General features: G+C 53.7%; 1 protein-coding gene across 1 annotated transcript in view; it reads right to left on the bottom strand.

Moving 5' to 3' along the window:
* SUCLG2 (succinate-CoA ligase GDP-forming subunit beta) overlaps positions 1-22,595 on the bottom strand; it is a 182,167-nt gene that overhangs the window by 62,796 nt on the left and 96,776 nt on the right. The window contains exons 3-7 of the mRNA XM_081276034.1: positions 16,576-16,675; positions 15,618-15,708; positions 11,687-11,839; positions 10,376-10,465; positions 4,515-4,611 (exon numbers count right to left, since the gene is read on the bottom strand). Of these exons, the coding sequence (XP_081132160.1) occupies positions 4,515-4,611; positions 10,376-10,465; positions 11,687-11,839; positions 15,618-15,708; positions 16,576-16,675 (531 nt within the window). The remainder of the gene's footprint in view (positions 1-4,514; positions 4,612-10,375; positions 10,466-11,686; positions 11,840-15,617; positions 15,709-16,575; positions 16,676-22,595) is intronic.

A 22,595-nucleotide genomic window follows, 5' to 3' on the forward strand; every position in this document is an offset into this window, starting at 1 on the left:
ACAAAAGAAAAACCCATTTCTGAGGGGAGACGTGCACATAAAAGGAACGTAAAAACAGCAGGAAGTGAGACTGTCATAATTAGTTTGAGGAATAATCTGTCTTTGTGCAATGTGCTGCGTTTGATTTGTGATAAATAACCATAATGTGCTACTGAAACACGGCGTGCCGAGATGGCCTTAAAACGCTGACACTTTAGAATCAGTTCCACTTTCCGTTAACTATCAACGCTCCAAGAGTTGGACACTTTCCAGAACTTTACTTGAAGTTGCTGCAAAAAGAAAAAATCTAGAGGGGTGCGAGAGGGACTAGGGAGGCAGAAAGCAGAAAACGTTCTTGAAAATAGTCTGTGTATAAAGAGAAACAGAGAAACGCCCACCAACACCGTGGGCGCTCGCTAACACCGCGACGGGCAGCTATTTAGGGAAGCGGCCTGAGGAAGCAGGGAAGAGGGTGCCAGCCAACTGCAGATCCCTGGGCCTGATTCTCAAGGAATCCTGGCCCCAGAGCCACTGCGGCCGCGGGTCGGGCTGCTTTAGCTCAATGAATGGATCCAGGTTGCCCGAGGAAAGCGCCTCACGGCAAGAATCCGCAGAGGGGGGCTGCGGGTGTGGGCTGGGGCCATGCCCTGTTGTTGGGGGACCACGGGGCACTGCAGGGGACTCAGCAGCCTCCCTGGCCTCTGCTTGCTAGGAGCCCACAGCACCGCCCCAAGCTGGGACAACCGAACCCATCCCCAGACCTTGCCCTATGTTCCCTGGGGTGACATGGCCACCCCAATAATCACACGCTTTACAGACACAGGCAGACCTGGGAAGGTGGGAAAAACCAAACAAAACTTAAAACCCCACCGAGGCCGTGAAATCAGAGAGAAAGAATGGACAGGTCGGAAGACTAACAGGTATGAGAACTCTGGCTCTCACCAGCCACGTTGGGTGAATTAATCTGTTTTTGCAGCTGGACAAGCAAGAGTGGCCAGCCTGCCGTTGATCGCCACCTAACACAGCTCACTTTTACTTCAGGAAAGGCTGGCTCGCCCTGGCTGGTGGACATGTCTGGGCCCCACTTCCTGTGCCACACGCTGCCTGCCAGGCAGCTGGACCAGCCGTGCCCATGTGACTCCAGCAGGGTTCCCACAGGGGACTCCCATGGAGGCTGCCCACTGCAGAGAGCCGGGCGAGGGAGAACAAGGCAGAGGCCAGCAGGGTGCTCCCGGCCCATGCCTGCCCACGCCTTAGGCTCCTAACTCATGATGGAAGAGTCCCCTGGTGCATCTAACAGAAGCTAAGCCAAGGCCGGAGGCCTCTGTCCCCAGCAACCACTGACATCCCAGCCAGGACGTCCTGGACCAGGTTAAAGTTAGTGGAGTCGCATCATAGTCCTGCACTGGGTCACTAATGACACTGGGAAGCAACGTCCCCAGGTTGCCTGGGCAGCCTCCATGTCCAGGCCTCAGTCTTTGTTCAGCCGGCAGCAGGCACAGACACTGCCAGCAAACTGAATTTCAAGGTTCCTCAGGGAGCGACGGAGGTGGAGAAATTCCCCACGGAGTGCTGGTGTGATGAAGAGCTTCACAGGAAAACGCCTGGCGTGAGCTGGGCTCCCTGAGCCTCCAAATGACCCGGCCCGTCGTTATTAAATCAGGCTCCAAGGTGGACGCCCCAGTGTAAAATGTCGGCCGTCACTGATCTGAATGGAAATAACTTAAAAGTTCAGATGATGCATCTTAAGATCACCCATGTTGCCCAGGCACACACAACTGCTTCAATGCCCTAATGAAGGACTGCTCTGGCTCTGGACAGGATGAAGATCAATCTGTGCCTTTGGTCATTAATCACCATTTCCTAATTGGGTTTAATTTGACTACTGCTCATTAGAGTTACAAACCAACACACTCATTTAATTGTGATTATAATTCAATAGCTGAACTTTTATGGTACAATGAACAAATTAATAGCCAAAGATAATTCTGCTCTTAAAAATATCACGTGAGGCTTCTGTTTTAATGAACTGTATATATAGAACGTGTTTGGTGCTGATTCTTTCAAAAAAAACCTCAAGAACTTTCTTAATAATTCGAGGGAAAACTTCAGACTTCGTGACGTGAAGCTTGTAAACGCGCTCTGAGAAACGGCGCCCACCCAGTTCCTGCTGCCAGACACGGCCGGGGCTGGGGAAGTGGACCATGCCTGCCTTCACCCACGCCTGGCTGATGATCCCTTCCTGTTTTTTTTTTTTTTTTTCTCCTGATAGAAACAGCAGGCTGCTTGGGCACAGTACCCTGAAAAGCAGCCCGAGACCCTCGAGGACTCCCATGCTCCCTCGTTTCTTGACGTCACCTCGGCCACGTGCTCAGGAGCTGTGTATTCCCAAACTGGAGACCACGGCTGGGCCACTCTGGGGAAAGCAGACCAACAGCCTAACCAGGAAAGCGTCCAGAGGGCAGCAGGCTCCCGGTACTGTCTGGTCCACCAGAACCCGCCTGCTGGCTAGACTGGAGGGGCAGGCAGCAACCCCCCGCCAGGCCAGCTGCCCACAACAGCCAGTTAGTGTTCAAGCCCTGCACAGTGGGGATGAGGCCCCGACTCCACAGCCTTGTGCATGAAGCACAGTCAGTGTGGAGAAGCGGATCCAGAACCAGGCCTACGGGTTCAGCACTTCCCCCTCCCTTCTCCTCCATGTGCCATACTGGAGATTCGTAGCCACATCAGTTTTTAAAATATTTTTGGAAAAAGGCAGCTGGTGAATAAATGTCCCAGCACAGAATTTTATCAGGTGGTCATCTAGGTGACTACAACGTATCATCTTACAAGCTCCCTAAACAGGAACTCTGCTTGTCCCAATCTGAAGTCCAAACCTCTCCAGGTGTTAGGGTTTGGATGTGAGAGGTGTCCCCCGAAAGCTCATGTGTGAGACAATGCAAGATTCAGAGGTGAAATGATTGGGTTACGATACCTCTAACCTAGTCAGTGCCCTAATCTGCTGATAGGCACTAATGGGGTGTAGACTGTAGGCAGGTGGGCCTGGCTGGGGAAGTGTGTCCCTAGGGTGTGCCTGTGGGATTCATATTTTGTTCCTGGTGAGCAGAGCTCTCTCTGCTTCCTGGTGCCACGTCCTGGGCTGCTGTCCTCTTCCACACCCTTCAGCCATGATGTTCTGCCTCAGCTGGGCTCTGAGCTCGCTGACCATCTGTGAACTGAGACCTCGGAAACTGTGAGCCAAACTAGACTTCCCCTCCTCTAAGGCGTCCCTGTCGGGAAGGTTGGTCACATGCAGGCTTCCTCTTGCGTGACCTGAAGAGGCACTCCATTTCACGGAAGTCAGGACTGGCCGACTTCGTGTCTGACACTGAAAGTTCACACAGGACACCAGCCCACCTTGTTTTCACAACCATTCTGAGACAAATACTGTTTTCACCTCTTTGTTCTAATAAGAGCATCTGAGGCTTCTGCAGGTGCGTGCCCAGGTCTACAGCCAGAACACAGTAGGTCCTGAATTTGTACCAGGCCTCTCTGGGCTATGAGGACAAATTGAAACTCAGTTCTGAGTCTGACCACAGAATCTCCATTAGGGGGAAACACTGCAGATATCCCTTGGTTCACAACATGGGTCGACACACAGAGATTCACCCACGGACAGTTCAACAGGAAGTGGCTAGTTACTACTTCCCATACCATGCCAGATGTGGGTGAAACCCGAGAGACAGGTTTGCACTGTGGTGTGCTGTCCTGTCCACCTGCCATTCCACTCCTCCCAACTACCCAACAGTCACAGCCTCTGCTACCAAATCAGCCAGCACTGACCAGACCTTAAGTGTAGGCAGGACACACGGCACAAGGGCAGATGCCCACCCATAAAACAGCTACTTATGCTCCTCAGTACTTGGTGGGTAGGAGAGACCTGCCCCTCAGAAGTGCCACTTCCTACTCTAAGCAGAAACCCTGAAGCAGGTAGTGTGAGGAAGCTCAGCTGCAGAGTGGCAGGGCTCCACCACGATGTGCGTCAGCCTGGAACACCAGGGAATCATACCCAGGCTTAGGGGAAACAGAGCTTCAGAAGTTCTGGTCTTGGAACAGCAGGTGCATTCACTACACACAGAGCAAAGCTCCCATCCCCACCGGGATCCCCTCACGAGACGCAGCAGCAACAGGCCTGGAAAGGCCTGTGTGCACGTCTGTATGTGCAGGGTGTCTGCACGCATCTGCACATGCGTGTGTGTGCACATGTGGACGCATGTGTCTGTGAGTGCATATGTATGGGTGAGTGCCAGCATGCGTGGCAGTGTAAGGGTACACACATGTTTCAAAGTCAAACAAGCAGCTTCCTCCAGGGCTTTCCATGTGCCTGCAAACAATGTGAGTGCTGAAATGCTGAGCTGAGCAGGGGTGCATGTGAAACCCCGCAGACGTCCTACAGCTCCAGGAGCTGGATGCAGAGGGGCTGCCGTAGCCCTTGTGAAATTTAATTTGTAGTTTATATAAATAATCACAACACATTCACTTCTCGTGTTTCTTACCTTGTCCTTCGGGAGTCTCGCCAAAGGGATTCACTTCCACCTGAGTGGCATCGATCTTCAGGAAGAGGTTGTACAGCTTCCTAATCTGGTCTGCAGCCTAAATGTGAGCAAGTGAAACAGAATTACTTCCAAAGCAGTGAAAGAAAATGTATTTTTCTCGATTAGCGAAACCTTAAAGACAGCGAATTATGTCTTCATTTTTGGTTAGGTCTTTGAAGAGAAAAATGGAAAAGCATGATTATTTTAATTTCTACTGCTTTTCATTAGAAAGAATTGCTCAACTTTCCTCCAGACATCAGAAGAGACTATTATCAGGAACACAAAACATTTTCAGTGCAATTAGAAAACACGATTCATCTTCTTGCAAATTATCATGTCCCTTTCAAACAAGGAGGACCACTGTATACGCTGCAATCATTAACAGACAGACTCTATTTAAGTCCGTCTGCAGTGATTGTGAGCGAGGATGACTGTTTCCTGTTACACAGGAGTGAGAACACCATGATAGTCATCAATCCACACCATACTCTGTGAAATACAATTTCTAAGTGTCTAATGGAAATTGTTGCAAGTCAGGAAGATGAAATCTTAAGCAGCCCAGTCCCAACATGCTTCCAAATCGACTGTCTGTCCTGGCGCCACCCACCACCAAGGGCAGAGATGTTCCTGTTCCCCTAATCAGCCCTGGCTTCATTTCCCCCCACCCCCACCCCTGCTTAAAATTCCCTCTCTTCCCCTTTTCTCAGCTGGTATTCACCCCCTGCCTGGTCCTGCAGCTAACATCCAGGGGGCCAGACGTGGGAGACGCGGTGGAGGAGCAGGGCTCACCCTCGACAGCCCCCACACAACACGCAGACGGTGCCATCGTGGTCAAGGGTGGTCATCACCCGTCCTGGGCTTCGTTGGTCCCCAGCCAGGGCACCCCCTTGCCACTCTCTGCTCTTAGTGCCAGCCTGCATTCCTTCCTCTTGGGCTCCTGTTGGCCCTTGCACATCTTACCCCAGCATTTCAAAAGTACCTTTTGTAAAAAACTGTGGTGAAACACACAGCACAAAGTTCACCGCTGTGGCCATAGTTAGGTGGACGTGGGGTTCCACTGACCCCTGTCAGTCACATCCACGCTGCCGGGCACCCTCTCTCCAGAACTGCAGCCCCCACGGACTCCCCACACGCGGGTGGAATGTGTGGTGAGGACACGCTCTGTCCCCTAGGAATCCTGGTGGAGCGTGGTGCCCCACTAGGTGTCGAGAGGGCTGGAGCTTCACCTGACGCTGGCACAGAGCTGGGCTCTGGGTGGTCATGGAGGTGGAGCCCCAGCATGGAATCCTGGTCTCGGTGAGAAGAGGGAGAGACCCAGGACCCACACACGCTCCCTGCCCCTTGGCACGTGAGGCCAAGCAACATCTCTGGACTCTGCCAGCAAGAAGGTCCTCAGAGATGACACCCCTGGACCTCAGGCCAGAACCATCAGCCCAAATGAGCCACTCCTTACAGTCATCACACCCCAGGCATTTCCTTAGAGTGACACCAGTGGACTGACACACCCACTGACCAGCTCCCACCACCGTTCCTCCGGGTCCTGGTGGCCGCGGCCCCGTCTCTGTGATGGGGAGCCCTCTGGGCCCCTCATGTCCATGGACTCACATGGCATACTCCTGTAGGGACTGGCTTACTTCTAAGCATGACGCCCTCAAGTTCACCTGACCTCTGCATGGGTCAGAACCTTCCACTGAAGGCTAAACCCACCTCCATGGGGTTGCCACACGGGGTCCCTCTGCTGGTCACAGGGGCACCCTTGGCTGTGGCTTCAGGGACCCTCAAGCCTCTGTTCACCTGACATGAAGCCTGGGCCTCAGCCACTAAGACCACGGCTAGGATCCAGCAGCACAGGTTTGGGGCTGGGTGACCGGGGTGAGCTGGGCTGACACACCTCCATGGTGGGGTCTGCAAGGGGGACCACAGATGGCAGTCAGCGTGAGTAGAGGTGACGACGGGGATGCGGGGCGCACAGCCAGGTGAGCCAGTTCCCCTGCTTCCTCATGTTCAAAAGTCTAGAAATAAGCTACACACCAGTGAAAGAAACCACCTGTATGCAGGTTAAGGTGTGGTCAGTTAAGACTGCAGTCCACCTTCCAAGTTCCAAACCACCACATGCAGAAGAGTGTGTCTTCCCTGCGCTACCAATGCACACGACATTAAGGCTGATGGTTGAGCAATTTAAAATTTAAATCCCTAAAACCAAATACATACAAAAGAAAACCTCGCCAAGTCTTGCAGCATACCTTTCTGGGACAGGGGACCACTGCAGGGTGGTGAGGGGGTGCGGGGCACCCTCTGGGACAGGGGTCCACTGCAGGGTGGTGACGACACTCTTGAGAAACTGGTCTGTGTCTAGTCGCATCCAGCTTCCCATGGTTTTAGCTTTGTCAACAAGTTTTTGCCAAAATGAATTTTCGGCAGGAACAGATATCTAGCAGATTTACAAGGCAAGACATCATCTTTATTTTTGTTATTATCAATAAACCACAGTTCGGAGGCAATAGGCATGAATCCTGGGAAAACAGAGGTAGAGTCATCAGACAGTCCTTTTATATCATTCCTTCATGAATGAGGGGTCTGCAGATGCCCAAGCAACGCCCCAGACGAGAACTGAGTGACCTTCAAGGTCACACTGGATCTGTGGGCTCCTGATCACTTTTCCTGAGGCAGGACTGGTGACCGATGGCCACTAGGGGCTCTGTGATCTCAACCCTGGCCTTCAGTGCACCTGCCTCCCTGGCACGGCCCAGTGACCTGCTGGCTGGAGGAAGCAGGCGGAACTCAGATGCCCAGACCCACCCGCGGCTCTGCACACGGCCTCCCTGGGCACCTGCACACGTGTCCTTCCTGCTGCACAAACACTCTGGGTGTCCCTGGACGCACAAACCCAGCAGCTCCCACCTGAGGTCAGCCTCCACCCTCCACCCTCCCGTCCCCGGGCCTTCTGCCAGCAGTCTGACTCCTCCAGGTCTGTTCCCAGGGCTCAGAGAGCACACCCCAGTGTTCGCACCAGCAGCTGAGAAAGCAAGAGCCTGGGCCTTTCGAGGCAGCGGCAAGGGAAAAGAAATCGGGCTTCCTCTCCCCGAAGGATCCCCACACAGAGCTGGTGAAGGGGCGACCTGTGTCCTGTGAGGCCCTGCCTGACCAGCTCAGGCTGGCGTGTTTCGGGAACGTGAGATCGCACCACTGAGGCCCCTGGACGAGCTTCCTCTCTTGAGAGCCGGGCAGGGTGTCCAGGGTGTGCTTCCTGCTGGGCTGCCTTCTGCAGGCTCCCCACTGCTCAGCCGCAGCTCTGGACACAGGTCAGCAGGGCTGGCCCACCCCAGATTCATGCCTAAGGCCCCTCCCGCTGACCACCCCAGAGCTCTCATGAGGGACGGCCTGGAGGCCTAGCTCCTGCTGTGCCCACACACGGCAATGCTCCGGGGCAGCTAATATGGTGCCCAGCGCTCTGTGGGCTGCAGGTCACCCAGCAGTGAGCCAGATGGTCAGAGCCCCTGCTGTGGGCAAGGGCTGGCTCTGGCAATGGGGACTCCCCATGGGCAGGCCAAACGCGGACGGGCAGGTGAGGCCAAGGAGGCAGACAGCCCTGGTGCCTGCCACCAAGGGCACCATCAAAGGGGCTATGTGGCAGAGGTGTGGTCAGTGACCAGCTGCACAGGAGCCCTGAGCGTCCAGCGGGTGGTGTGAGCCTGGAAGCCTCATCCCAAGAGAGTGACCACAACTGCAGCACACACGCGGAACTTTCCAGTGTCTCCCTCCAGCAGGCGCTTCCTGGCATCCTCGGCAGGGTCAGAAGCGGCCATCAGCTCACCGGCTATGACTCCTGTCCCTTCTCTCCTCCCGAGGGTCACTCCCAGGCGATCCTGGGCCCTTCTGCCATCTTGGTTCTCGTGCTGTCCCAGGGCATCCACTTGTATTTTCAGTAAGTGCCACCATCCTTCATTAAAGCCACGTGTCGTTAAGGTCTCCTTCCTCTTTGTCATTCCTGCCACTGTCACCATGAAACTTCTCAAAACAAATGTATGAAGAGCACAGAGCACGTCTGAGGCTGGCGCTGCTCAAGCAGATGACGGAGACCCAAGCCTTCAGGTGGCCCTGCTCAAGGAGGTGACGAGACCTGAGCCTTCAGGTGGCCCTGCTCAAGGAGGTGACAAGACCTGAGCCTTCAGGTGGCCCTGCTCAAGGAGGTGATGGAGACCTGAGCCTTCAGGTGGCCCTGCTCAAGGAGGTGATGGAGACCTGAGCCTTCAGGTGGCCCTGCTCAAGGAGGTGATGGAGACCTGAGCCTTCAGGTGGCCCTGCTCAAGGAGGTGACAAGACCTGAGCCTTCAGGTGGCCCTGCTCAAGGAGGTGATGGAGACCTGAGCCTTCAGGTGGCCCTGCTCAAGGAGGTGATGGAGACCTGAGCCTTTAGGTGGCCCTGCTCAAGGAGGTGATGGAGACCTGAGCCTTCAGGTGGCCCTGCTCAAGGAGGTGATGGAGACCTGAGCCTTCAGGTGGCCCTGGTCAAGGAGGTGACAAGACCTGAGCCTTCAGGTGGCCCTGCTCAAGGAGGTGATGGAGACCTGAGCCTTTAGGTGGCCCTGCTCAAGGAGGTGATGGAGACCTGAGCCTTCAGGTGGCCCTGCTCAAGGAGGTGACAAGACCTGAGCCTTCAGGTGGCCCTGCTCAAGGAGGTGATGGAGACCTGAGCCTTTGGCCTACAGTTACACATCGGTGGATTCATGGCCTCCACCAGCCGCAGGTGAAGCCCTCTGAAAGAACACAGCGTCCCTGGAGAACAGGTGGGCCCTTGTGCTGTCCTCAACCCTAACCACAGGACACAGCGGCCACTGCTTGGTGTGGGGTGTCCCGAGCCGTCCAGAGAGGATTTCAAGGGCGTGGGAGGCTGCGTGGGTTACACTCAAACACCACGCCTCCTTCGAGGAGTGTGAGCTCGGCCTGGACAAGTTCTCCTTGGAGGGACAATGGTACTGCAATGACCTGGCACCAGGCCATGGAACCCAGACAACCTAGTATTAGGGTGGCCTCTGAGTGACGGGGGAGGGAGAGGTCCCCCATTTCTTATGTCTTGGGTGGGACAGAGAAGCTTATCCACCTAAAGCAATGTCAGGCTTTATGGGCTGGACCAGAGGCAGGGCACCTGGGGCGGCTCACGCAGACTCCAGCCCTCATCTATCTGGGGACAAGTGCTGTCTTTGAGGCCAGCGGATCTCGTTACTGTGCCGATTTTAGTGACTTGCAGGTAGGTAACTGCTACTGTAGCAGCATGCATCCTAACACCACAGCAGGTTTTCAGCCGATCCTCCTAAAACCACCCTCCTGCTACCAATTTCCACCCCACGTGCTGCTGAGCTTCAGAAGGACTGCAGGTGTTGGGGCAGCGGGTGCTATTAACAACGACCACCACTGACCGGCATCTGTAGGAGCAGGGACGGAGCCTCAGCCTTGCATTGGGGGTGGGCACTCCACCACGGAGCTCCACCCTGCCCAGGGACTGACTTTACAGAGGACGATGATAAGCACCCAGTCCCACCACGCTGCACCCCACAACCCCAGGCGGCAGCCACCACCCCATGGCACAGATGGAATGGGACAGGCCGGACTGGACGCCATGCAGGTGGCGGGACCAGCAGTGAGGTGTGTGCCCACGTGTGGCATACCACGCACACCCACAGGTTCACACAGACACCGGCACGACACCCTCCTGGGAGACACCAGGACATCCTCCTCCTGGCAGTCACAACATCAGGCAGGGAAGGAGGTCTCCAGTGCCCCCTGAGCAGGTCGCACACACCACCCTCCCGTGGCTCACCTACCTGGTTCCTCAGGGGCCCCAGGAAGCCCAGGTTCTCGGCCATCCGCTGGGCTTGGCTGTCCTTTATCCCTTCAAAAATGTCAATTTGCTCCTAGTCAAAATAAATCAAATGAACAAATTCAGACAGTCAAGTGAGAAGATTTACAAGCCCCCAAAAAGAAAGCGCTTAGTATTTATTTGCAAATGAGTAATTAAAGAGCGCTCCTTTCCAGAGCTCCCGGCTCAGGGCTGCAGCTGCCTATAGGGTGTATTTTAATTAGCAGGCCGTCTGAGGAACAGCCCTTCCAAAAACTATATCATCCTTCCAGGCCGTCTGCTGACAGCATGGGCCAACGCCAGTTTTCGCTTCTAATTACTACACAGATGGCACTGATGAATATTGAGTCAGTTAATTTTTATGACATCTTTTGGAAGTCTTCCAAACCAGGGCTTTCCTGCCTCCCGCTGCGGTTACGGTCAGAGGTGTCCTTCGTGGGCTCAGCGTTATCTCTGAGTTAAACACTGTACTGATGATGAAAACTTTTAACGACACTTCATCCTACAAACTGCCATTCCCCCCACAAAAATAAGCACTTCCGGGACACACTACTTCATGTCTTCTTCCTGTAAATGGGACTGGTTCAGATCCCGTTAACTTGGGGACTGCCGGCTGTTACTGGCAAGCCTGTGGGTGAAGTCCCCCATGTCCAAGGCAGTTACCCACATGCGCAATATCAGCAAAGTATTTTAACAACTATGACCAGAGTGTGAGTACGTTACACAGCCCAAGAGGTTCAGGAAACAAAATTCCCCTTCCCAAAGGGGAAAATCATTTTCTAAAAGAAATAATGCATTCTGCTACAGGTTTTTAATGTGGTCTTGACCCCGAGAACCCACATTAAAAGTGGGTTTATGGGTCTACATTTTCTTATGTAGCTGCGGTGGGTTGAGAGGCAGCACAGGGGCCTCACCCCACACAATGCTCACAGTCTCATGGGGTAGAAGTTACCCCATTTTATTTCACTGATTTAAAAAGTGAGGCTTAGAGGTGGTGAAAAACTCACTCACTCTTAAGATCTGGCTGCAGAACTCTTGACTGAAATTAATCTCAAGACCAATAAAAGGGACAAGGTTCCAAGCACGGGAAGGAGAAGACAACACTGGAGTTTGGAAGGATCTGCTTGACTCACGGCCATCCAAGTCAGGCCAGTGTCCCGGGAGAGAGTGTGTGTACGGCAGGGCCACCTGGGGCAGAGCTGACCCAGGAGGTGGACGTCTGTCAGCGTCTATCATAACAGTCCATGAACAGGCATGGCCAGGCCATTAAGCATACCTTAAAAATCAGCTCTGGATTGGAAGCCGCCACCTCTTCAATGTCAACGCCCCCCTGGGGGCTGCCCACCAGCACGGGGCCATTGCAGGACCGGTCCATCAGAATTGCCAGGTAGGTTTCCCTCGAAATGTCCAAGGCTTCAGCAACCATCACCTGCACACAGGCGGGAAAGTCAGATTCGTGCAGCTTCGAGCAGCTTCCGCCTGGACCTGGACACTTTGCTGCCCAGGTCAGACTGGCCGCTCTCGGGCGCCTGAGTGTCTGCTCTCCGGAGCCCCCTGCCATCCCCTTACTGATCTGCCAACTTGTTCAGGGGACAGGTTTTTGGTCTGCGTCAAGGAACTCCCCACTTTAATCTCCCTTTTTCGCTTTCCCTGAGAAATTCCGCCACTAAGAAGAACCCGGGGAAGCAGCGCTGCTTTAATCTGGTGTTAAAGGTACGTGCGATCTCCACACGGGCTCTGCTCGGGTTTCCTGGGTGGAAAGCCAAATCTGATGACCACAGAAAGGCTCTTTTACAACGTATCTGCTGCTCCACGTTTAGACGCTTCTGTCCCCGGGGTCACTGTGTTTTATTTCATTTTACACTTTCTTTCAATTTACACTTGATGGTTCAAAAATGGATATCAAAAGCCTATACATGAGCCAGGCGCGGTGGCACACGGCTGTCATCCCAACAGCTCAGGAGGCTGAGGCAGGAGGATCACAAGTTCAAAGCCAGCCTCAGCAATGGTAAGGCACTAAGCAACTCAGGGAGACCCTGTCTCTAATTAAAACACAAAATAGGGCTCAGTAGTCAGTGCCCCTGAGTTCCATCCCTGCTACCTCCAAAGAAACTAAAATAAAAAAGGCCAGTCACCGCCAGTCAAACCCTCCCTCAGGGCCGGTTCTCCTTCGGGCCACTGGAAACGCAGACCCTCAGAAGCTCTCCTGAGGAGAGACGGCACGCCGATACCAAGGGCGTGTGGCTCTGTGCTTTCTTTGACACGTGTAGTAGCAACCTGTGGTCCACAGAAATGATATGAAGTTCACCTCTGCACATCAACATCAGGACAAGCATGTTAAGAAATTAAGACAATCATTTCTCTAAGAACTTCTCTAGGAGATTGGCGAGCCACTGGAAGACATTTCATGGTCACAACGTGCAAAAGGAGCATGTGGCTTCTGTGCGTTCAGGTGTGTGGCGTAACTTCCGGTCACTTGGCGCTGAGTGACCCCCGGGGGCTGTTCTCAGCAGCAACACAACACTGCTGTTCTTGGGGTGTCCCTCGAGTCCCCCACTTGATCTTCTGGAATGCTGACAGCTGCCCCCTGCACCCCACCAGATGTCTCCTTGTGAAGAGCAGCTGCTGTCTCACACAGCTCTTGCTGTTGAGAAAGGGCCTTAAGAAAGTGTCCCCAGGACAAGGGTGCTTTTAGCAAGAGATGATTAAAAGATTTCACACAGAGACCAGTTTGGGAGGCTCAGATGCCATCCCTGGGACTCAAGATGACAGAGAACTTTAGGGATCATTTAGGGAGAGCCGAAGCCCTCTGCAAACCCTCCTCCCAGCAGAAGTCCGGGGCGACCACTCTCCTGAGTTACCAGAAGGTGGTTATGGGCCTAGGCAGTCATGCTGGAGTCCCCGTATGAAAACTTCCTCTCTTGGCTCTGCTCAACCAAGAAATCTCTGTTTTTCCTTTGTTTTTAATACCCTGCTCCTCCAAGTGTGCCCTGCAGAGGAGTACCTGTGTGGAAACTCTCAGGAACAGGACTGTGAAGCAAAGTTCAACGGCTGGGTCCCAAGACCAGTGCCATGCCCGGCACACCAGGATGCAGAGCACACACCTCCCAGCTACACAGCCAAACCGCAGGGTCTCATCCCAGGGCCCCCGGAGTCTTCTCAGGAAATCCCACCCAGCCGCAGGGTGAATACACAGTGGCTCCAACCCCTGAGGCCAGCTTGGCTCCCTGGCTTCTCAACCGCTGATGGATCAGGAAGAGGCAGTGGACTCAGCATGCAGGAAACCCCAAGGCTGGATCAGCCTGGGACCTGGGTCTCTAAGGAGTCTCTCTGCTGACTGTGAAAAGACAGACCCGGGGAAGGAGATGCCCAGGCCTCCACTCACATAAGAGCTTCCAGAACTTGCACTAGGCACCCTCCAAACGAGTGACCCCCCCATGGTTAAATACCCACCTCCCGGTTCCCTGGAACCTGCACCCCACCAGAAGGACGGGGCGGATTCTCAACTGCTGTGGAGATGGGTTCTGGGGTCCATGAGCCGTGGTGGTCACTGCTCTAGGGTGTGACGACAGTTCACACCAGGAAAGGACCAAAACAGTATTTGGCAATTGCGTCTCAGGGGAGAACACAGGGAACTCTGACTTTGCTTTGTCTTTTTGAATGATGAGAATTTTTCACATTGTTAATCACTTTGCCAGTGTAGGGTGTGGCGGGGATAGGGGAATTATCAAAAATAAATCACTCTGGGCTGGGGGTGTGGCTCAGAGGTAGAGAACTTGCATGCGTGAAACACTGAGTTTGATCCTCAGCACCACATAAAAATAACATAAAAGTATTGTGTCCACTACAACTAAAAAATAAGTGTTTAGAAAAATAAAAAATAAATAAGACACATCACTCTAGTAGTTTACCAGCAATGACCCCACTTACAAGGATGTGCTTATCGCTCATACTTCAGGAACTTATCTACAAGCTAAGTCTGTGCAGACGCCACCTCTACAGAGTGTGAATCTGCTCTGTGTACTTTTAAAAGTATCACAAACAGTAATCTAAAAATCCCGTGTGCCCATGTAAAACAACAAGTTCCTACCAATAAAGATACGCATTATGCCCTCTGCAAAGTCTGAGTGAGAGAGAGGAAATGCTCATGATCAGATTCAAAGGCCGCGGGGAGCTCTGTAGAACCAGCCAGGAGGAGGCACGGAGCACCCTCAGGGCAGCACAGTGGGACATGCCCACCCTGGCTGGCTCTTGCCCCTCGACCTGCAGAAAGGCATGTTGTTGGCAGCCTATGGTCACCGTGCTGTCCCCAAGCTCAGGGTCCTCTGTGCTGGGACAGACCACCCTGGACGCACTAAGAACTGCCTGGGTATCTTTTTTAGGCACGTCAAAAAGTTTCTAAAAATCTCTGAAAGTAAACATGGAACACACCCCACCAGCGTCCCCAAATACAGCACGATGACGGGCCATCAGCCTCGACACAGAAGGGACAGCTGCTCCCCACCAAGTAGGCCCTCATCCATGGTCAGGATGGGCCTCCCACGCACAGGGCCAGGGCCAGGAGAGGCCACCGGGTTCACGTCCTCGACAGCTGCCCTGAGCAAGCCGGGTCCTCCCTGTACGCGGTGCACTGGGTGCTGTGGGCAGGGGACTGGTTCCCACACCTGCCTGAGGGAGATGGCCAGGGGAGGACATGGGCAGGACAGTGGGGCTGGCCCCGGCCCGGCAGTTCACCCATCCACGGTTGGCTGAGGCACGCTGCCTTCCTGGGCTTTATCTTCTGAGGTGAGTTCCTGCAGGCACTCAAAGCCCTGGCTGCCCCAACAGATGCCATGATACAACTGACCCCGGCAAGAGGGAAGCTGGAAATGGCAATGACCTCAAGGTGGACGCCTAAAGAATAAGGGGGCAGGTCCTCAGGATACCCAGGTGAGGGTGGGGCTCCACCGGAGCAGAGAGCATTCCTCACCAGCCCAAGGCCGTCCCTCTCTGCCCTTCCAGTGCTGAGCAGAACACCCATGTCCTGCCCAGGAAAACCAGGCTCAGACTCTGAGCAACTGATGCTGCTACTGGCCCAGGGTAAAGAACAAGACCAGGTTAGAGGAGCCTCTACCCTCCTCAGGGACACAGCCCTCGCAGGGCTTCCCCAACGCGTGCACTGAGGTGTGGCTCTGCCTCTGACGCATGCATCAAGAGGACCTCGTTACCTTGTTGACTTTCACACCTTCCTTGGAGGTTTGCTTTGTTGCTAGGTTGTACCCGATCATCTGTTTGGCCAGCTGTCCCACAACTTTAGGGCTACGAGGGAGGAAAAGGGAAAAAATAAAATCAACGTCTGCTGAACAGCACCACACAGCAGAGTCCATTCACCCTCACGTCCACCCTGCCCAGGGTCCACTGTGCACCGTGGAGTCCACTGTCCACTCACTGAATCCCTCGTCTCTCCACCCATGCGCCACGGGCTTCGCATTGCACTAGAGACGCACAGAGAGCACGAGGTAAGGGCAAACTTGAGTGAAACAGAAGCGCTTTCTGACCCCTGTCCCCTCCCGCTGCACGTACAGTCACCGTGAGCACCAGTCTGAGACGCACAAGAGGTCATATAAAGTTTGCACAGGTCCTCGACGGTGGGCAATTTGTGAACTATGAGAGAGGAACAGGGAAGAGGACACTGACCACAGTCAACAATGAATATGGTCTTCATACGCACAGGGTGCGGGACAGGAACAGGGGGGAAAGCATTCGGTGCTGGGAGGGGACATTACCAAGCCAGGCTCACAGGACAGCAGGCAGGACTGCCATGGAGGCAGCTGATGCAGCGGGCGCGGGCGCCCCTGAGGGCTCCTGAGCAGGACAGCAACTCACCTGCAGTGCCGTCACTGCCAGGACTTAGCCACACGACTGTCCAGAGGAAGGTCACTTCCACCAGTTAGGGAAGAAAAGTCCTTTTAGGATTTTTTCTGCCATGCTAAGCAGGTGGCACATGGGTGAGAAAACCACAAATCCTGTGAGCGGATTCTGTGAGTGCAGGTGACGTGGATTCTCTGGAGGACGTCTGGAGCACTGCCAGAGCCCCCCCAGGAATCTGCTCCTCTACCTGCTCTGGCCTGCACCCTCCCTCCTTCCCAGTGACTTGGCCAGGACAGGAAGGAGACCTCCACTTACTCCTTTGTGAGATGCACGCCTCCTTTCAAGCCACTGTTGAAGACTCCTTTTCCTCTTCCTCCCGCTAGGATCTGTGCTTTTAAAACAATTTCTTTTGCATCTGAAAAAGAAAAGTCCAGAGTTGGCAGCTAAACTCCTCCTCCTCCTCCTCCTCCTCCTCTTCTTTAATATGCAGAAAGGAGAGCAGCATCGACATGTGTCTGACTTCCCACTGGATGTGAGGCGCTCTCAGATCAACTTTGAAAATAGAGGCAACAGCGAACTTCAGACAGCAGCGCCTGAACACCAGGCCCGCTGGCCCACCGGAGCACCCCGCGCCCGAGCACCCCAAGGGGAAGCTAGGCGCCTGCCCCCTTGCTCTTCTGTGTGTGCAGGAGACACTGGCCAAGCCCAGCAGGCAGTGTTGGCTTTACTGCATGACGCCACTCCTATGTGGCGAGGCACCCACCTGCCGGGCAGAGGCGCTAATGACCTGTCCATGCAGGAGATGGCCCAGGGAAGACTGGGTTAGGCAGCAGCCCTGCAGACGGACAGAGCTGCTTCACAACTGCACCCTGGAAACTGGCCGCCTCCGGAGCAAGTGTCTTATGTATTGACTGGGCTGGGCAAGGCAGGGGAAGGGGCGGAAATGAACAGCAAACGATGTTTTTTAAATACTGGCAAGGTGAAAAAGTCCCAGGAGGAACGAGGTTGTGGAAAATCCGTCTCCCAACACAAAGAGTCATCGTCTCCAAGTGGCCCTTTAGACTGGAGTTCCGTCTTTAGGGCCTAGAGGGAGGCTGACCGTGTGAAGTAGCCCAGTAACAAAGGAGCAAGCAGGCGAGCTCCGTCCCTACCATGAGAATTTAAAATAAGTAAATAAGCAAAAAGCAGCCTTCAAACCAAGTACATTTAATAAACCCAACAGCCAAACAGCAAGCATCTTTAGGCCACAGCGGGCACCGTGTTCCCGAGTCAGCTTTGTTTAGAGTCAGAACCAAATCAGAGAATCATCTCTATGAGCTTTTCTGAGTCAGCACACCAGGTTCAGAGCCCACGGGTCAATCCGGCCTTAAACAAAGTAGTGTGTGAGAAGGCTTCACCCCCAAGCCTGAAAATTCTTCTAAATGATTAGACCAATGTCTGGATCAATTGATCAATTAATTATTACCTTTGAATACTGTGAAGACTCAAAGATGATTTCAGAGGTGGCGATTAAAGCCAAACAAGACCCTAACATTCCCTGGCACCTGCTACCCTCTGCAAGCTGAGCTCTCCTCTGTGCTGGCCACCTTCCCTGCTGAGTCCTGGCGTGGTCCCCCACAGGCACACAGGCCCGGGAGGGCCAGAAGGAGAGGATCTACAGAGGTTCTACCAGAAGGTGGTGGGGAGCGACGGGAGGCCGCACACCAGGAAGCACTGGGCAGGGCCACCCCAACTTCGAGGCCTCAGCAGGAGGCCATTCCACTATCCTCTTCCTCCTACCTGTGCCTATCCTGGAGAGCCACCTCCCGGAAGGCAGCTCTCTGCACCCTCCAACAAGAGCTTGCTCTGGACGGGAACCACCACATCACCTGTCCTGCCCCGCATGACAGACGGGCCCCCATCTAGCTGAGCAAAGGAACTGCAGTCTCTGCTTGTGACCTGAAAGTCAGGAGAAAAGGCAGGGGGTAGAAGGAACCGCTGCACGTGTAGGATACCGCACGGAGGAACAGAAGTGAGCGCAAGGGCTTGGCAGGGCGGGGGGCAGCTCAGGAAGGCAGAGCTGGCCCAGTACAGGAGGCCCTGGGGTCCATGCGCAGCACAAAACACAGACAGAAAAGCTTCCAACCCCACCCACCACCTTCCCTGAAAAGAGGAGGAGACTGAGGTTCAGAAAGATAAAGGCGGCCTGCCAGTCTGGGACGGGGTCATGTTAAACAAATCTAAGGTGTGGCGATAACCAACACCAAAGTAACAGAGTGGCCATGGTGCTTATCTCAGTCCTAGCACCTTAAAAAAGCAACTAAGAAATCACAGCCATCACAAGTATCTTCAGGAATGACCCCAAACCGGCATATAGGAAGACGTTCAGCTGTGATCACACGAGGTCCTGCAGAAGGCTGACCACATGCCATCACCACTGATGCTATCCATGCCTTTGACACCTGAAGGGTAGCTGCGTCTGTCTCCTGGCTTCCCAGCCTCACACCTGAACCCAGAAAAGGCCAATAAAGGCCTGGCTGATGGTGTGCCGGGCTGGTCAGGTCAACCTCAACCACGATCCATGTGGTTTAACCTTAAGGAAGTGTCCTCCATCGCCCTTGAAACCCTGGACCTCAATCCTGAAGAACTGGGGGCCACAGGGAGAGGCCCAGCAGCCCTCTGCAGCCTGAAGCTACAAGCAGAACAACATGGATTTGTTTTAACTGTGCTGGTTGAGAACCAAGGCCTTCAGCATGCTAGGCAAGCCTTCTACCAGAACTATGCTCAGCAACACAAGGAAGTCAACAGAAAAAAAGGGAAAGAAAAACCCTAGCCCATCTCTATACAGCTAACACACCCAGGCCAAATCTTCTCTGCACACCTGCAACTCACACCCAAGACCAATACACCTCTGCACATCTGCAACTCATACCCAGGACAAATCCACCTCTGCACACCTGCAACTCACACCCAGGCCAAACCCAGCTCTGCACACCTGCAACTCACACCTGGGACCAATCTGCCTCTGCACACCTGCAACTCACACCCAAGCCAGACCCAGCTCTGCACACCTGAAACTCATACCCTGGACCAATCCACCTCTGCACAACTACACCTCACACCCAGGCCAGACCCAGCTCTGCACACCTGAAACTCAAACCTGGGACCAATCCGCCTCTGCACACCAGCAACTCACACCCAGGCCAGACCCAGCTCTGCACACCTACACCTCACACCCAGGCCAGACCCATCTCTGCACACCTGCAACACACCCGGGACCAATCCACCTCTGCACACCTGCAACACACACCCAAGCCAAACCCAGCTCTGCACACCTGCAGCACACAGCTTGGCCCAAACCAAGTTCATGGGATTCACAAATTCACACGCTACCCAGTGGAGCTAGCAAGCAGCCAGGCAGGTGAGTTTAATCACAGGAAATGCAGGTGGGGTGCTCAGGTGCTACTCAAAGGTGACTGGCCTCCTCATTGCGTGTTCCCCAAGGCCCCTCCACTAACATCACTATTCCCATTTTATTCAAAGATCTGATTTCTTAGAAAACTCAGAAGGTTTATTCCATTTTTTTATATCCTCCTCCTGTCCCATCCCTAACAGAAATACAAAACTCTACCTCACACACGAAGTTCAACCTTTTTTCTGAATAAATGAGATGATGTAGCTCTACTCTAAGGTAACAGGCTAAAGGGGGAGGTACTTCTGCAGGGGACTTCCCATAGAAACAGGTGGCCCTCTGCATGAACCACCACATCACTGGACTGTGGTCTCGACAACTCCAGACGCCCTCGTAGCTGCTGCCTCCTCGTGTGGCCCGAGAGTGGACGCAGTCGCTGTGTCCCCTGTGCGTTCTGCCCGAGTCTCTCTATGGACAACAGGCACTCTGGCCAGGTTTACACTCCTTTGAGAGGAACCAGCTGAATGTAAGTTTTATGCATATGAGGAGGACCAGTCTATGAGACAGACTTATAGAGATATGTGAGACGGTCGCACGGCTGGTGTTGACACTGCTGATGACAACTTCCCTTTCCCCAGATGTGAGGATGGAGCATGGAGCAGGGCCCAGGCCAGCCCAGAAAGCAGGCTTTATGGAAAGGATGGAACAGAGACGGCTGCTCCCGGAGGAAGAGGGGATCCAGAGCCAGTATCCAAAGAAGTGGGGGTGTCCTGCCCCTTGTATGCATTTTAGATTTCCTTCCTTCTCACACCCCCCTTCTCCCCTGATCTTGCCTACCTGACCAAAGGGGGGTCAAAAGGGAGAGTGGTCCTGGGCAGGAAGGGGGCACCCAGGAGGCATCAGTTAACAGCCCCTCCAACTCCCTGTCGGGAGGAACGATTCCCTGGAGGTAGGTCACCATGGCAACAGGTTGAGGAGGAAGGGGAAGGGCTTTGGGCATGTTAGCATTTGATTTCCTTTCCTGTTGAATCAGCCCGCACCGCCCTGTTGGAATCCAGTCCTTTACTACCTACACTGACTGTCCTCTGTGTCCTCAGTCTCTACGTCGCAGTGTCTCAGAGGCTGAGGCAGGACTGCAACCTGGAGCCTAGCCTGGGCAGTTTAGTGAGACTCTGTTTCAAAATACAGAATAAAAAGGGTTGGGGATGTGGCTCAGTGGTAGAGCTCCCCTGGGTTCAATCTCCAGGGGAAAAGAAAAAAAGAAAAGGAAAAAACAGGCTCTGATTACAGGCAAAGAATAGTATTCAGAAGCATAAGAAGCCTGCACAATGCCCTACCCCTGGTCTTATTTTACTCTTATGAACTGCATTAAAATAATTCCTTTGCAAATGTTTTCCTCTCATTCTTCACAAGTGTTATTCCAATTATAATGCAGTTTTATGCCAATTTTTATAGTCCCCCAAGTCTCATGCTGGATAACAAATGTTCTTGGAAGCACTTTCAATGCTAAAGAGAAAAAAAATATATACGTTAAATTCATCAAGAAAAGCACAACCTGAATAGAATAAATGATTTGTTTTTAATTAGGCAAGCCTTATTGAAGTGTTTTGGTTGGTTGTTTTTTTTTTTTAAGAGATGGCATTCTGAAAACCTAGTTATGAAAAGTAATGTTCACGAGACACAGCTCTGAACCACTGTGAGGACCACCGTCAATGTCTGGCGATGTTCATCAAGAACATGGATAAGTCATTTTCAACTCTTCTCTATTAAAACGTGTTACGGATGAGTCAAGTGTTTGCAAAACCGGGTTGGCTTTCATTCAGCATCGTTTTCTTCCAACAGACTTTCCTAAGTGCACATGACAGCACGGCATCCTGGGTACCACGCCAGAGGGTGTGGCCACGATCATCCACCTGGGTGGATCCAGTGGGACCATGGTTTCCACGGTGCATCAGCCTCCCCACAAGTGCAGAGCGGTTTTCCAGCCAGTGATGGACACATGGGGTCAGAGTTCCTGCTCAAGGCTGTTGGGGTGTGTTTTAGTTTCATTTTACCTATTACCAGAAGGGAGAGGAGACAGGAGAAGACAGGGTGGAAAGATGAGCTCTCACCAGGACACACAGTCGCAGGGACGCCAGTGGGAGCCCAGGGCCGACCTCGCAGGGCGCCGGAGCTCCTGAGGCACTCCCATTAGGACCTAGAACCAAACCCAGGACCAGAGCCACCCGACACATCCAGAGCACTCCACCTGCAGGCTGCCTGATGTTGGGCACGGGGACTACTCTTCCCACAGGACGCAGGGCGCCTTTGAGGAAATGACTGTCCAACTTCCAACGTGCTTTACGGAGCCCGTCAGCCTCAGAACGTCAGGCAGTGGGACATTCCACCGAGGCTGAGTGGTACTGGGGATACCCAGCTGCCACCAGACTGCTCCCCTCAGACTGGACCTGCCCCTCACTCAAGCAGCAGCTTCCAAACAGAGGTAAAAGATGGAGACAGGATCTTCTCCAGAGCAAGAGTTCTGCGATACAAGAGGGAGCCTACCAGGGAGGCGTTCACACCCAGAACAATGCCCTCCTTCCCTAAAACAGCAACAAGCTTCACCTAAGCTTCTCCACTGTCCGTTCTGCTGCCGTCTCGCACAGGTACGTCCGAGCCCTGCACAGAGGCACAGCCCCCACACTTGTGAGGTTGAGACCGGGTCTTGCCCAGGCTGGTCTCAAACTCATGACCCTCCTGCCTCAGACTTCAAGCAGCCGGGATGGTGGGTGTGGCCACTGCTTACTGTCATGGCTGGGGACTGAACCCAGGGACTTGCACATGCTAGTGAGCCTTCTACACTGACCTACCTACCAGCCCACCCACCCGGCTGAAGTTTGTGTCTTTTGGGTGCTTGAGATGGAAACCAGGGGCACCCCTCCACTGAGCTACATCCCCAGGCATT

Source organism: Spermophilus citellus (assembly GCF_964194105.1).
Source record: "Spermophilus citellus genome assembly, chromosome: 19".
In the NCBI taxonomy this organism is placed as follows: domain Eukaryota; kingdom Metazoa; phylum Chordata; class Mammalia; order Rodentia; family Sciuridae; genus Spermophilus; species Spermophilus citellus.